At 37.1% G+C, this 16,205-nt stretch overlaps 1 protein-coding gene across 1 annotated transcript in view; it reads left to right on the top strand.

Annotated features, from left to right (window-relative positions):
- The window catches only part of LOC120427905 (acetylcholine receptor subunit alpha-like), an 87,011-nt gene extending 77,132 nt beyond the window's left edge, over positions 1-9,879 (top strand). Inside the window, exons 4-5 of the mRNA XM_039592845.2 lie at positions 8,941-9,056; positions 9,645-9,879. Coding sequence (XP_039448779.1) covers positions 8,941-9,056; positions 9,645-9,864 — 336 coding nt within the window. The 3' untranslated portion in view covers positions 9,865-9,879. The remainder of the gene's footprint in view (positions 1-8,940; positions 9,057-9,644) is intronic.
- Positions 9,880-16,205: the final 6,326 nt, after the last annotated feature.

The following is a 16,205-nucleotide window of genomic DNA, read 5'->3' as shown; positions in this document are numbered from 1 at the left end:
CGAGGATGCCTATTTGGAGTTGGGATACTGGATTTATGGTGATTTATCAACAAATAACATTATTTATGATAATTTTTCGAAAGGTGTACAAACTTTTTTTGCACCTTTTTTATTTTCGTAGTAGTATTTGTTATATAACTTTTTATAGAAATCATCTTTTCATGAGCTTTTTATAGCAAAATGTCTGGCATGAGTTTCTGAACAAAACGTAGTACTAGGTTTCTGTCAACATTAAATTGTTTAGATGTTTCATCACAATATGTGCATAGTGCCCAAGGGGTTTAACTACTTTTTTTTACATACTGTATATTAACATTGAAAATCGAACCATTAGTTGCTGAGATATCGACATAAGAAAATTAGTGGTTGTTTTAGTGAGAATTTAAAAAATATTTTTTTCAAATTTTACTAATTTAAAAAAAAATTATAACTGCAACTATTTAAAAAAAAAGTTACCTAAATATTGCTATAACTTGAAAACGGTGCATTTTATGAAAATTTCAGTAATGTACTTTTTGATTTCAAATTCGATTTTACATCGAAAAATGAAGTTGAAAATTTTTTATTGTCAATATTTCGATTTTTTTAAATCAGTAATGATTCAAAAATTTATAACTCAAACAAAGATTTGTTGCCCGTTCTGGAAATTTGTGAAACGTTTGCAAAATTAAACATATATATATATAAAAAGTGTTTTTTTTTGCAAATCATGTTTTAGTTACAAAAAGTGAAATTAAAAATTAGCAAAATAAATTACCATATATCATTTTTTTCAGTGTAGTCCTTATCCATATCTACAACTTTGCCGAAGACACCAAATCGATAAAAAAAATCCTTCAAAAGAAACAGATTTTTTAATTTTCATATTTCTTTAGCTGTCAAATTTGTATGGAAAATTATATGGACAACCTAATGATGCAAAATGGCTTCTTTGGGCATACCGAAGGCACCAAAAAAGTTTCAGTAGGATTAAAAAATACAAAAATTAAAATTCAACAAAAAAGACCGATTTCGTAGAGAATTCTCATCTTTGGCCCCAATTTTTAATCTTTTAATTTATTAAGAAACAAAAACAATATTTGCTTAAAGCTCGTTTTTTTTCAAAAAAACTAAAATGTTTACCCTGTTTCTCTTTGACTCAAGAAATGGTCCCTATTAACATTAAAAAAACTCAAAAAAAAATACCAACTACTTTGTCGAAGGATAGAACTACGTGTATTTTATGAAATGTTATGTAATATAACAATCCAAATTGTGTTCCATGGGTTACACAAGGAAGGAAAGGCATACCTGTTAGACATAAATTTTCATCCAATTTTTTGGTGAATCTTAAAGTATGTATCGTTTGTTTTTTCGTGACTGGTTATTTTTTAATGTTAGACGAGATACAAGATATCTTGAGTTTGTTTTAAGTGTGAAAAGGAAATATTTCGATAAAGATTCTTCCATCACTTATAGGACCAATAATCACCGTAGCTAAGATCTAAAATTTTGAAAATATTTTTTTTCTCAGAGAATCATTTTTAGACACTACATTTACAATACATATTTAGTCTTTTGCCTTGTTACGAAAATCTTATATAAATTGTCAGCAATATTTATTTTTTAAATTGTTCGAAAATAGAAACATCGAAGACTACTTCAACTTTCAATGCAAATTTGCAAGCACATTTTTAGCAACAAGATACCATCAACATAAAAAGAAATTTTGTTTGCATTTTGGTTCTAATTGTTTAGGGTATATTAAGTTTGGGTACTGTCACTTTATTTTTTAACTGCTTTTAAACTTTTGTAAGAAGGAGTTACATGAGTATTAAAAAGTGTTCATTCAATAACAGGCTCAAAGTATTGATATGAATCTGCCGAAATACATAATTGAATATTGAATATTGTGACATTGAAATAAAAGTTATAATTATAAACACAATAATTGTATGGTTTTGAAGTGTAACAAAAAATGTATGCATATAAGTAAACTTAATGCGCGTATTTTTCTTTGTTTTTTTTATAGAAAATATTTTTTTTAAAGGCCACGTGGTCAGCCGTTGACCCCCCCCTCCTCCCCCCATGGCTTTTCATGGTTTTTTTTGTCGGATTTCTGACCCCCTCCCCCCCCCCCCTAAGGAGGCCACGTGGTTTATGAACGACCCCTTAATATTACACACTGCATGTATTTTTTTCGCAAACACAAAAAAAAGTTACAACCGACGGGATTCAAACCCAGCGCCAACAGTAAGGACTGGCGCCTTAGCCCACTCGGCCATCAGACCGATGAAGAGCTGAAAGGATAAACGCATATATGAGCTTGACATTTCGGTCAAGTAGGTTTCCCATACTGATGGGCTACATGTTTCAGGGTGTAAAATCACATAAAATTGCATAAAATAATGCAACATTTATTTTACACCCAGGCCTTTTACACGCAGCTGGATTACTACTTTTTTAGCTGTGTAGTACTACGTTTTGTTCAGAAACTCATGCCAAACATTTTGCTACAAAAAGCTCATGAAAAGATGATTTCTATAAAAAAAAAGTTATATAACAAATACTATTATGAAAATAAAAAAGGTGCAAAAAAAGTTTGTACACCTTTCGAAAAATTAACATAAATAATGTTATTTGTTGACAAATCACCATAAATCCAGTCTCCAAATAGGCATCCTTGACTGATTAAAAAATAACTTGGATTAAATATAAAGTTTACTAACTACTTAGTATAAAAGTTTATATAACTCTGGAAATTCTATATAAAACTTATCTAAACTTAAGTTTGCAAACTTTTAATTCAAATAAATGTCAATATATTATCATAGAATTGCTAAATAAACATTTTGGAGTGGGTATAACACCGTTTTGGGGGTATTTGTATCGATAGAATAGATTTTTCGTTGGAATTTTGTACCAACCCGGAATTACGTCGTCGGAAAATCCGCCGGCATCCGGACCGGTCCACAATTCACTAGTCAACCTATGTGGAATCGGAAAGGGCATAAAATTTCCGATCTTTCGATACCCATACATCCAGGTTTTCTATAAAATCCACGTTTTTAAATACCTAAGCAAAAACGTTGTTATGGTTTTGTTTGAGCAACCTGCCAAAAATGTATGGAATTTCGTAATTTTTGTTCTCGTGGATCAAACTTACTTGACCCGCCCGTGTGGATCAATCGGACCGCGCACTGGACTCATAATCCAGAGGTCGCCGGTTCGAATCCCGCGGCGGGCGCTCTAAAATTCTTTGTGTAAATATGGGTATTCGGCGCCGTCGCTCCGTGCCATACTTTCATACACTTAGGAGCCCAGGGCGGCGAAGTCCTTGTAGATAAAAGGAAGACACTAGTGGTTGGTACTAGCAATGGTGGCCGACAGCTATAAAGTCAACTTCGTCGGATCAAACTTACTTTTTGCCCAGGTATTCAAAAACGTAGGTACACAGTACTACACAGCTAAAAAAGTAGTAATCCAGCTGCGTGTAAAAGGCCATGGCAAATGAGGCAAAAACCAGCGCTTTTCAGTTTTATGAAAAAATTATGTTGAGTTTTGAATTGATTCATGAATGGACCATTCTTTATTTTGCTATTTCTTTGAAAAAAAAAAAAATCAACTGCCGTTATCTTCCTTTTGTAAGAAAGACTCTATCTCACCCCAGGTGAGATTAAATTGGGTTTTTATAGCATCGAAACTATTTTTAAGAGTGGCGAAAAAGTTAAGTAACGAAACAAGTACTGTAAAAGTCAATTCGATGCATGGATTGTGATAAAAAAATATTTCGATTTTATCTGTGCAGTTCAAGCTGAAAATTAATTTCCTGCCAGGCAAGCTGAATCGTGTCTGCACACATCGCACAGTTTGCAAGAGATCGCTCCCGCGTGGCGGACATGAGCCTTCGGTGGGAGGAAACTAGGGAGGAGGAAATGGAATGAGCTTGTGGTGTTGGTATGCTGGCATTTCAGCATCAACTTCCAGCAAGTGAAAAGGGCAGCTATAACGAGTGGGCTCCAAATATCACGCAATATCGGTGGAAAAAATATAAATAATGTCATCAACAAATTGAAACTGTATTGCAAACTTATTTCACGGCTGAATTCGATAAATAACTAAGTACAGTCACATTTGATTTTTTTTTTTGCGCCTGAAATTGAACACTTTTATTAGCTTCACAACAAAAAAAACGATGGTAATAACCATGCAAAAACATGCACATCACCTTTGTGAGGATAGTTACCTAATATTAGCCAAAACACGTGAAATCGTGTTTATTCAAAAATCTTTTTAACGTGTACGAGTCAACAGAATCCTGAAGGAATGTTACTTGCACATGTCGATACAGAAATATTTTCCTTGGATTATCCGTGACTCAATTAGAAGCTTGAAAAAATAATGATGCGAACGCTAAGTGATTCTTCGAAGACATGCAAAAAAGACTAGCAAAAGTGGGCATAATTGGCACCTCCCTCATCAAGAAAACATTATCATCTTCGCCACGTTTCATCTACCCATCCTAAAGAACAGAGTACCTACTGGAGAACCTACTTACCTCTACGAGGCCGGTAAAACTTTTGGCACCGAGTAAGAACCAGAGCGCCGCCACAGAAAGGAATTTCCACTAAAGTGAAAATGCAATAACGAGAGCGATGAATGGGGACGAAATAAAAATCTCAACACAGACTCCTCACAGCGTCGGATGTTTGATTTTGGCAGTTTTTCCTCTTGAATAAATGGAAAAACCAAGCGCCAAGGCAAACCGAAGAGGTCGCTTCTTTCCGCCACTTCGCAATCTGGTGACGTGATTTTTATTGTCACACCATTTCCGGCTCCGGGTCCACATTACGTCCGTTCCATAAGCTTGCTTTTTATGAGAGGCCGGCGTCGTCTTCGGTGTGCCCATGGAACGGGCAACGGACACTACAACTCAACTTGACCCCGACAACGCCCACTTTCACAGTCAGCCCACCGTGACGGCGAACGAACGAAAACGGGACTTTGGGACTGGATTCACTTTCCCCGAGTCCGCCACTAAGAAATCCTCTCCTTCGGTCGGGCTGTTGCAGGCGTGCTGTTGAACTGAACTCAAGAAGGCGCTGAACTGAAATTTGATTGTCGTTTTTTGACTGGTGGTGGCGAGAAGCATTTCCTTGTCGTCACGTTCCTATTTGCTAGACGCGCCAACAGCGGGCCATGCCAGAGGTGTTGACATTCGACATGCTGAACCGTTATTTGTTGCCATTTTCGTTTAGTCGTCGATAGTGCATTACGATGTAAGGTTAGCTGGGGAGACTGGATGAGTTGATTTTTTGAAGAATATGTTCGTCCAAATGCACTTAGAAATTCTTCTGCGTTGAAAATCATTTTCAGCATATTTGGGTTTGTTAAAAAATCTTAAGATTTTTTGAAAATTTTCGATGCAAACTTTTTTTTTTTTCGATACAATTTTTGTTTTTGTCAGATCTTAGATTTTTTGAAAACTAGATTGGTGCGCTGGAAGTGGGGACGCGAAGTCGTGATTGTTCAGGTTATTTTTTTGGTGTGTGCTTTTGTATCGCTATTCGTATGGGGTGAGTGCGTAATTTGTAAAGGTGGTGTAAAAATATTCGGAGTGAAAAGTGTTTTTTTTTGTGTGGTTTTGGTCATAAATTGTGTGTGTCTTAATTTATTGTTTTGTGATTTTCAAAGCCCTTCCTATATCATCGTTGATCGGAAGGCACGGCGTCGGGTTGGTTTTGTTTAAATTTTTCGAGGTTTTATTTACTTGCGGTGAAAAAGCCATTTCTATATAATGATCGAAAGACGCACTGACAATTTGGATCGTCGAGTTAATAGTGGAGCAAAATAACTGTGTGTGAGTGATTGTGTGTGCTAACCAGAAAGACCTTCCCATAGCACCGTTGCTCGGAAGGCTCGCCGACGGGTCTGTTATGAAAGTCCTCCCCATAGCGCCGTAGCTCGGGAGGCATCGTAAAGCTAATACCTTATCCTACTAACCCAAAAAAAATTAATCACGTGATGCTTGAAGGAGATGTTGTGGACTCAACGGTCTCAAGCGGTATCAACAAGTATATAGCGAAAAACTATGTGCTTGACGAGTCTGCAACTTCAACTATCGGACTAACATTCCTCCGTTTCGAAGAACTGCAGGCTTCTTGGGAGGGCGCCGGTATTGACTAATAAAGTAGGGATCTTCAGAGGTTAAACAGTGAACGGATGGTTGGCTCCCACTGATCATTTTTGATTCATTGTTTAACTTCAGCTGATCTGTCAATAACGGAGTAGCAGCTCATTGGCAGTCAACCATGCTCATGCTCATGCTCAATATGTTCGTCCAAATGCACTTAATATCATACAACTCAAGGGGCTTTTTACAAGCAAAATTGGTCTTGCCATCACTTCGGGTTTTTCACAAACTTATTTTATTACACCCAGAACTGGACATCGGCATACGAGAGGATAAAGAGCACGATTCGGTAGTAAAATGGTACTTCGGCGGACTGAGAGGATAAATCCCGAAATTACCGAGAGTACTTTACTCATGGGCTCATCTTCAAAAAAAGTTCATGTATTAAAAAATAAAAAGTACCGGTACCGAGACTCGAAACCAAGAACTTCGGCATACCTGCCATTGCAGTATGGGCCACCATGGTTCGGTGACTAAGTGACGGTCATTTGTCCATATAAGCCACTCAATAGGATGAACTGTTCCAATGAACGAATGAACACGCGAGAGGACTATACTCTCGCAAAATAGCACTTTCCTCACGTTTCTTTTCTTGAGGACTATCCCCTCGTTCTTTAACTTTGGGTGTAGAGTTCTCCATTTCGAGTAAATTTACGGGTGCCACTATACATCACTAGATTTAATCGACCAAATTCCGTGTGCATCAGGATCTTAAAATCAGTTTTTTTTAAGTCGATTTACTTAGAGATTTTCAGTTTCAATTAAACATTGGAATTGTCATTCAGTAAGAATCGAAAAAAACATTACAGTTCCGAGTTTCAACAAGCTCTAGATATTAATTATTATTATTATTATTTGCAGATGTGGAAAACTATTTCAACATGAAGAAAGAAACCTCTAAGAAATTTATATCTGGATATTGTTACTTAAACATTTTTTTTATTGAAAGCTATTACTCAATGTTATTGAATTCATTCAAATGTAATAGACGCATTCTTTGGGCAGGTATACCAGTGCGATAATTTCAAAACTTAATTTAGTGGCCAAATAAATGTTGTTCTTGGATTACTTTTTTACAACCAGCTTTTACAAAATATGAAAAAATTATAAACTTCATTTTCGACGCAAGTGTTAACCGATTATGATGTTTTCAAGCACCTCAATTGCTGAAAACCACCTCTGGAAACTCGAAATATCCCCGGTGGTCAGGAACCATAACGAATAATTTCCCGTCGAATGCAACTGGATGTGTGTGCAACAAATCAAACGGGACCATGCGGTTGACTCTATCAAATTGAGTTGTTTCCATGTACTTTTAAATATTTTTTAACATTCTATACATGCAATTAAGTTCGGTGCCCATTTCTACGCTGGTTAGCGCGAGGTACCTCAGCTTGAATCGACAAGCCCCGCCCTAAATAAGGTTTGCATCAATCGGAATCAAACGTTATTTAGACCTTCTGGACCCTTGTCAAATGAACAAAGACCCAGCGCGTATTTAGTTGGTAGTAACAGTATTCCTAATTTCAGTCATAGCTCACCAAGCTGTGATGACGTAGTGGTTAGCATTTTTGCTTACCAATCCAAAGGATCGAACCCCACCTCGAGCGAATTTGATGTTTCGTTCATGTTCAGTATTTTAAGTATTTCAAAGTCTTTAACTTTCTCGTTGGGAGCGGATGGACATCGAACCCAGGACCATTCGCTTACAAAGCGAACACCGTAACCAGTCAGCCACGGCCGCTCTTTTCCTGCCGAATGCAACTGGGTAGATCGAAATTGGTCGCAAAGATACAGCATTAAGAATTTCCGTGAAGTTGCAACGCTAGGAAAACACCATTTTTGTAAAAGTCTGCGTTGTTTACGTAATGTAAAGTTGGTGCATATTTTTTCTAGGGGTTTCTTGGCCGAAATAATCAGATCCGTATTTTTTTGTTTAGTACTTAGGGTCACCTACGCCGTGTTAAGGTGGTTTGAAAAATCCCCGCGCCATGTCAAAAATCTAGTCTGACTTTTGAAAAGGTCGTTTGAAAACTTAAAATGCAGTGCAGGTCTTGGAGCCTATGTCTGAAAATATTTTTATCAGGTTCCTCGGGAAATTTTAAATAACAAATAAAAAAATTGTGGAGTAATAATTACAGGATACCAAGATACATGTTTTGAAAATAAACCTGGGAGCAAAAATGCAAAAATGACGAAAATGTTGCTTTCTTAAATTACGATGATTTTTATTGAAATTATTCTTGCTTTGGCAATAATAAGACATAAAACTGTTTTTAAACTTTAGGTACGAATCTTTGAAATATTAAGGGTACACAACAAACGAGAAAGTTCTTCTTCATCTTCCAAGTTTTTTTTTTATATTAATTTAGGTACTCGATCCTGAAACAAAGATTACACTTATTGTACAATAAATTATCAAATTATTTTGTAAAACCTTTGAGTCCAATAAATTGTATCATTAACTCCAACAGTCCCTAAAGAAAACAATTCTTCTAGCAAACCACACACATCACTGCCATTCAATTTTGAAAGTCCCAATCATCACCATATCGTTAGTTGTGAAACTTGGAGCGTTTGTTAAGCGATAGTATACGAACCGATTGCTTCAAGAAGTTTGGCTCTATCATTCATAGTTTTGAAATTATTTACCAACAAACTTTAAAAATCGATTTTCTCGAAATGTACTAAATGGTCGTTGTCACAAGATAGCACACAACTGACGATATTGAACCCTGACCACCCGTTTTCTTCTTCCATATTTACAGGTAGATCTTCGTCACATCGATGAAGTTAACGACACCAACGTGGTGGAGGTGGGTGTGGATTTGTCCGAATTCTACACCTCGGTTGAGTGGGACATCCTCGAAGTTCCTGCAGTGAGGTAGGTCTCTTTAATAATTTAAAAATTTTAAAGGTGTTTTTTTTATTATGTTTCTGCACGAATAATTTTTCAGATGTTCAAGAGAAAAGGATGTCCAATAAAACCTTCCCTAACGGCTTTGTTTGTCAAACGAAGAAGAGAAGTGACAGACATTCGGCAAATTGTTAACACGATTTGCCACTCGCTGAATCGTAGCAAATTATTTAAATTGAATTTTATCAAATTTGGACGAGGCTTCTTCTCTTCAGACAGTCAGTGTTGCACCTCCACGTTGAGCTGCCTTCTATTCTACTAAAAAAGTCGATCTTTATGTGCTCTTCCATTTTCATGTTTACCAATTCTGCGAACGCAACCGACTTGTCGTCCTTCCTTTCACTCCCTCTGAATGTGAACTGGGCCTGACTGAATGGTTGGAATGGCGATGGATCCGGAACGTGCCGTACATCATCAACGACAAAACACCTACAACCGTGACCGTGTCACCTCTCTCGGAACATCCGTGACACCTCTCTGGGTGTAACGTGCCGCGCTCTTCTTTCCCCCGGACATCGTTCACAATTCAAATTGCCGCTTTGGCACCTGGAACAGAAATGAAAAATTCTACACATGTTGTGACGAACCGTATCTTGATATCACCTTCAACATAACTATGCGTCGCAAAACACTGTTTTATACCGTAAACTTAATTATTCCTTGCATGGGCATCAGTTTTCTAACGATACTGGTATTTTACCTGCCGTCGGATAGTGGTGAAAAGGTAAGTACCAAGTACAAAGGCATGTTAAGCAATTCAGTATATCAGGTGTGACCACTTGCTGGTTTTCTTGCAGAACTTTACCGAAGAAAATTACCAGTGTATACAGCAATGCAACACTAAGAATACACATCATAACAAAGTGGGACACGGTTGGGGTTTCTAGCAAAAAGTGTGTTATTTTTTATGTTTCATTTATCTAATATTTACTAAGCATTTTCAAATTGACCAAATTTGGTTGCCTCTTAGGGCTATGTCACACTTTATCACACTGGCTCCGACCCCCCCTCAAAAAGTACGTCACGTTTTGTCGGACCCCCCCCCCCCCCACCCACCCTATATTTAGTTTTACATTTTTTGCATGATTTATTATTTGTTTTTGAAATACAAAGTTATGTCGAGAATGTTTATAATTTTTAAGGTTTTCGCTTTGATTTTTTTCTTCTATTTTTTGAATGTGGTAGTAGTGGCAGAGATCACCATTAATAGTATTTTATGAAATTCAGATGAGTTAAGCATGTAAATCTATCATTTAAAACAAGTGTTTAATTTATGAGTTCAGTTTATCCAACATTAAACGATTTTTTTTTTGTATTTATATTAAGACAGAATTTGCAGTATTCGTGAAATTATCTAGCGTGTTGTCCCCCCCCCGCTTGTCAAACTTTGTCACGCTTGCGAAACCCCCCCCCCCCCCCCCTAGAGTGTGACGTACTTTATGGATGAAGCCCTAATGTCTTTGCAAGCTGATCTATGCTTCGTTTGGAGACGGAGGGTGATCAGTTTGCAGACTGGATTTCGTTACTACACAGCTAAAAAAGTAGTAATCCAGCTGCGTGTAAAAGGCCTGGCTGTAAAATATTTAAATATTGCATTTTTTTTTCAATTTCATGTAATTTTACACCCTTAAATGTGTGTGTAGCCCATCAGTATGGGAAACCTACTTGACCAAAATGTCAAGCCCATATATGCGTTTATCCTTTCAGCTTAACATCGGTCTGATGGCCGAGTGGGCTAAGGCGCCAGTCCATGATGTTGGTGCTGGGTTTGAATCCCGTCGGTTGCAACTTTTATTTGCAAAAATCGCACATGCAGTGTGTAATATTAAGTGTCTATTTTGACGAAGGTGATGTGCATCATTTTGCATGCGATTTTACCATCGGATTTTTTGCTGTGTATTGCTACACACACACACACACACACCAAAAAGTGTGAATGTTCCAACTTTTTTTGTTGAGGTGATAAGGAAATTTCTTCATAGTATCTGCAAGATTTTTTTAAGGTAATGCACAGTGGGCGAAATGGAACCCAAAATCGGACTTAATTGAACGCGGCTGGTTCCCTGGTATGAAAAATAGTGTTTCTTATGTAAAAAAATCCAAGGAATCGATTGATGATGGTTTCATCCACCGCACAAAACGGCAAAGGGTCCATTTTGCCCCAATTCCCTATTTTTTAACATTTTTTCTTGAAAATTGGTCTGTATTTAGAGCGGAGGCTTTATGCGGCCATCCAAAATGCACTTAACTTATGTGAAAATGTTCCAGGAATCCAGTAAAAATAACCACTTGCACCGCAAAAATCATCTAGGGTCCATTTAACCCCAATTCCGCTGTAAAAGCATTTTTGGCCCTTTTCAAATGTTAGGTCAGATTTTAAAAATCTGAAAATATTTTTATCGTAAAGATCAGACAATTTTACATAAGGATGACGATTTGCACTTGTTAGTTTGATACATTTATGTTGATATAGAAATTAAATTAAATAAAAAGATTGAAGAATCAGTTTCAAGCCAATTTTCCCAAACGCAGAATAAACTGCCTTTTGCATTTTTTTTTATTTTTATCAGCATAAATGTGTCAAACTATCAAATGCAAATCGTCATTCTTATGTAAAATTGTCTGATCTTTACGATAAAAATATTTTCAGATTTTTTAAATCTGACCTAACATTTGAAAATGGCCAAAAATGCTTTTATAGCGGAATTGGGGTTAAATGGACCCTAGATGATTTTTGCGGTGCAAGTGGTTATTTTTACTAGATTCCTGGGACATTTTCACATAAGTTAAGTGCATTTTGGATGGCCGCATAAAGCCTCCGCTCTAAATACAGACCAATTTTCAAGAAAAAATGTTATAAAATGGGGAATTGGGGCAAAATGGACCCTTTGCCGTTTCGTGCGGTGGATGAAACCATCACCATTCGATTCCCCGGATTTTTTTACATGAGAAACACTATTTTTCATACCAGGGAACCAGCCGCGTTCAATTAAGTCCGATTTTGGGTTCCATTTCGCCCACTGTGTAATGGCGTAAGAAACCATTATCAGTGGATTATTAGTGCGATTCCTCAGTAAGAAAATTAAAAGCAGAAAAAAACAACTTAAAATAAATTCCTTTTTACTGCAAACACACCACACCCTGAAACTGTATCGCTTCCTTGGTTTCCCATCGCTTGTTAGGCTTTGTTTACACAAAGTTTAACAAGCAACGATAGTGCAGGGCCGCAGCATCTCTGTTGTTGAGCTTGAAGGCAAGGTGAGGCAGTGAGCAGTATAAATTTAATGCTTATCGCACGGTAGCAGAAATATGTACATAATGATAGTAGATACGTGACCTTGGCCGATGTTGCTGATGCAGTTGGGCGAGGACGCGAAGAAACTGTAATGGTTGTAATACAAAGTGCAATCTACACCTTTTAAAGATGTTGAAATCGTCATTGGTCCAAAACATTCAGACAAAACAGGCTTACAGTACAACATTTTCAGATAAAGTCTTTTTAAACAATCTTCAGTCAGTTCATTTTTCAGAAAAGGGCAAACGCAATCACAAGATAAGTTTCTGGGTGGTACAAAGTTTTTTTTCATCGTTTTTGAGGAAAACAAAATCTGTCGAAGTGAAAAGTATCTCAAATTGCAAAGGAGGAGAAAAACTATCTCATTTTGTTCGCCATACTGCCGCTGATATCTTCACCTGTAGAGGTTTATCTCACAAACCCCGAACAAGCAATCGAAGGAAAAAGAGCTGGAATTTGGCAAACGAACTGCCAGCAGCGAAAATCGAAACGCAGCTCCTGGATCTGTCGCTAGTGTTTGGTGTCATTTTCGCATTTTTCATTTCCATTCAATAGCAACTTCCGTAAACAGCATCAGCGTCGAGTAGAGCAGAGCAGATGTCTCCGACGAGAGCCGAGTAGATAAGTCACCTTTTCTGTGGTGACGTCCGCTATTTCGCATGTTATTCTTTTTTATGTTTGCTGGTTCACTGATGGTGGCTGATGCTCCATTTTTCGGAGTTTCCTTTTTTATTGTTATACTTCCACTGAGTTTCCAACAGATATCGTTCCTCTAAGTAGGTTGTTCAGGGCCATGAGCGTGGCATTTTTCAGTTCAGTGGCAGAGCAGGATGCTTTATCACTATACACAGTGTGTACCTGTACAAAACGCCATAACCGACCGTCGCCGCCGAAATAATGTTATCGAATTTTTATGGGTTATAAATCAAAGCTATGGTGGCGAGACTGGCGCTACCATGAAGAGGGGGGGGGGGAGGAACTCCAACAACCCTCAAAGATTGCGCGCGCTAACTTTCCCCACTCCTCAACCTTCCAAAAGGGGCCCAGGGCGGCGCCATGATTGAAAGGAAAAACATCATCTTTTCTTAAAAACAGCCATTCATGACTCGAAAATCGAACACAATCTGACTTTGTTGAGAGGGGGCATTATGCTTTTCTCGTTAACTTTTTTACTTTTATTTCGTACCGACAAAAAGGCATTTTTTTGATGTATGGTACTTCTCGGCACGAGATAAAAGCACCTTGCGACCTTTGAAAAGAAACGGGGTTTTTGAGTGAGGTACACCAATTTTTCAAAGAACGTACAAGCGAGAGAAGTCGTTAGCGATTTGGTGCAAAATCAGATTTTTAACGATAAAGTCGATAGCGAGTTAGCAGAATTCTTTTGGACTCAGAATAAAATGTTGGTGCTTGTGTGGGGACTGCACTGGATATTCTCGCCTTGTTTGGCTGAACGGATTGTGGCCGGGATTTTTTTTTTATTCAGTCCAGTTTTGGGTCATATAGCATGATATTAAAAACTAGCTTAATCCACCTATGTGGTTGGAGCCTTCCTCACTCTTTATCAACGTTTAATGTGTTTGGACACAAATTCATCTGTTTTTTAGATCCGAAATAAAAAAGTACATACCGTCATCTGGAGCGAATTGGGACAGTTGTTTTAGCCTTGTTACTTTACAATATTTGGATATTTTTTATTCGTTTCGGATTGAACAGACACAGAACATCAAAAATAGTGTATCGTTTTCCAAATGTCAAGCTTTTAAGTGCTCTAAAAACTGCTCTCCTTTTTCAGACTGTAGTCCCGATTCGCCCCAGATGACGGTAAATATTACTTAGGTGGTCATAACTCACGACACCCGACCATGGGACAATGAAACAATGGAAATGCTTAATAATACCTTTCTCTGGTATCAATACTAAATGTTGGTATTCCTGGACCCTTTAAAATTTGTCTTGAGGATTATGCAAGAGCAAAATTTTGTATCATACCAATTTAACACTGGAACGCCCAACGCATGGCCAACTTACACGGACGCCCAAGCCTCCCAAAAAAGTTGGAACGGTAACTTCAACTCGCTGGTTCTCGGGCATAACTCAACCAATCGGGACTATTCTTGTTTCCAGTAATTTGTAAGAACGTCTAGATGATCCTAGAACTTTGCAGAACTTAATTTGATCAAATCTGTAATTTCTGCGACCGAAAACATCGTTCCACCTTTTTTCAAAACGACTACCTCCGCGGAATTTTTGGCGAATTTTTTTTTGTACGCGAAAAAAAAAGTTGGAACGATGTTTTTAATCGCAAAAATTACAGATTTGATCAAATTAAGTTCTGCAAAGTTCTAGAATCATCTAGACATCCAAACAAATCACTGGAAAGAAGAATCATCTTGATTGGTTGAGTTATGCCCGAGATCCGTTGAGTTGAAGTTACCGTTCCAACTTTTTTGGAGCCTTGGGCGTTGGAATGTTTAGGTATTGTTTTGATATTGCAAAATTTGTCAAAGGTCGGACACCACATTTTGGTATTCTTTTGGTATCACAGTATTTTATCAAATTCTTCCGAAACTATGGGAAAATTTCGACCAATGTTGACAAAATAATTGATTTTGATTTTTGATATACCACCTAAACTAGACCTGAAATTGGGGAAAATTTTTTAAGTCAGGATACAATATTTTGATAATTAAGTGTTTTAACAAATTCCTCTGAAAATATGGGAAAATTTTGACCAATGTTGACAAAATAATTAATTTTGCTCTAAAACGATGTCTCAAAGCGAATGCCTTTATTGAAAACCGAAAATTTCAAACTTGATTTTAAACATTTTTGATACCCCCTAAAGAAATAAATGAAAATTGTCTAGGTCAGGACACCAAATTTTGATATTAAAGTCAAGTTCCTCTGAAACTATGGGAAAATTTTGACCAAGTTTGACAAAATAATAAATTATGCTTTAAAATGACTTGAAACCCAAAAATTTTAAAACCAATTTTAATTTTTTTTGATATAACAGGGACCAAAATGCCTAGTAATAGATTGTAAAATACCACGAAATCATACCAAAGTCTTGTATGTGGAAGGGCACAACAATACCAAACCATGTTATTCCAAGGGTAAAATAATAACTCAAAATAAAACCATTTCAATATCAAGTAGAGGTCTTCTGGATTTTTGAAGATTGCTTGAATACCAAATCTTGGTATTGCCATGGTTTTATATTTAGGCACATTTTGGTCGCTGGTATTTGCACAAGTAATACCAAAATTTTATATTTTCATGCAATTTTTTAGTGCAGCAGTTGCAGTTAGTAAAAAAACGGTAATGATCCATATGCAACAGCCAAATCTACTCACCTGATGATTCCATGTTGTTCTTAGTGATATTCTTCACCACATCGAATATATTTGTCATTAATGAACGCCTTGTGCTTAAAGTCCTCGAAGCTTCGGAAAAATATCAAGATTGAAAAATTAGTGTTATTAAAATGAAACTGGATTGAAATTCACCAAAATTCAATAATCTGTCGATTGACTCGTTTTTCAAAGTAATTGGTTATCCCGACTTAGAGAAATTTCAACGATTTAAAAAAATCTTAATGCCCAAGTAATACCAAAATTTGGTATTCCCGTGTTATTTACCCCTGCTCGGGCAGGGTTATCAAATCTTCAATTTGATGACTCGTTGGAAAGGTCTTTCGATAACCTAACCAACGATGGATCCGGACATAGTTAACATACACGTTCAAAAAAGTACATAAATACCGCTTAGGTGGTCATAACTCGAGACAGGGTTGCCAGCAGGGGTGTGTTTGATGG

The sequence above is a fragment of the Culex pipiens genome, chromosome 1 (genome assembly GCF_016801865.2).
Source record: "Culex pipiens pallens isolate TS chromosome 1, TS_CPP_V2, whole genome shotgun sequence".
Lineage (NCBI taxonomy): Eukaryota > Metazoa > Arthropoda > Insecta > Diptera > Culicidae > Culex > Culex pipiens.
This window is presented reverse-complemented; position numbering and strand designations above follow the sequence as displayed.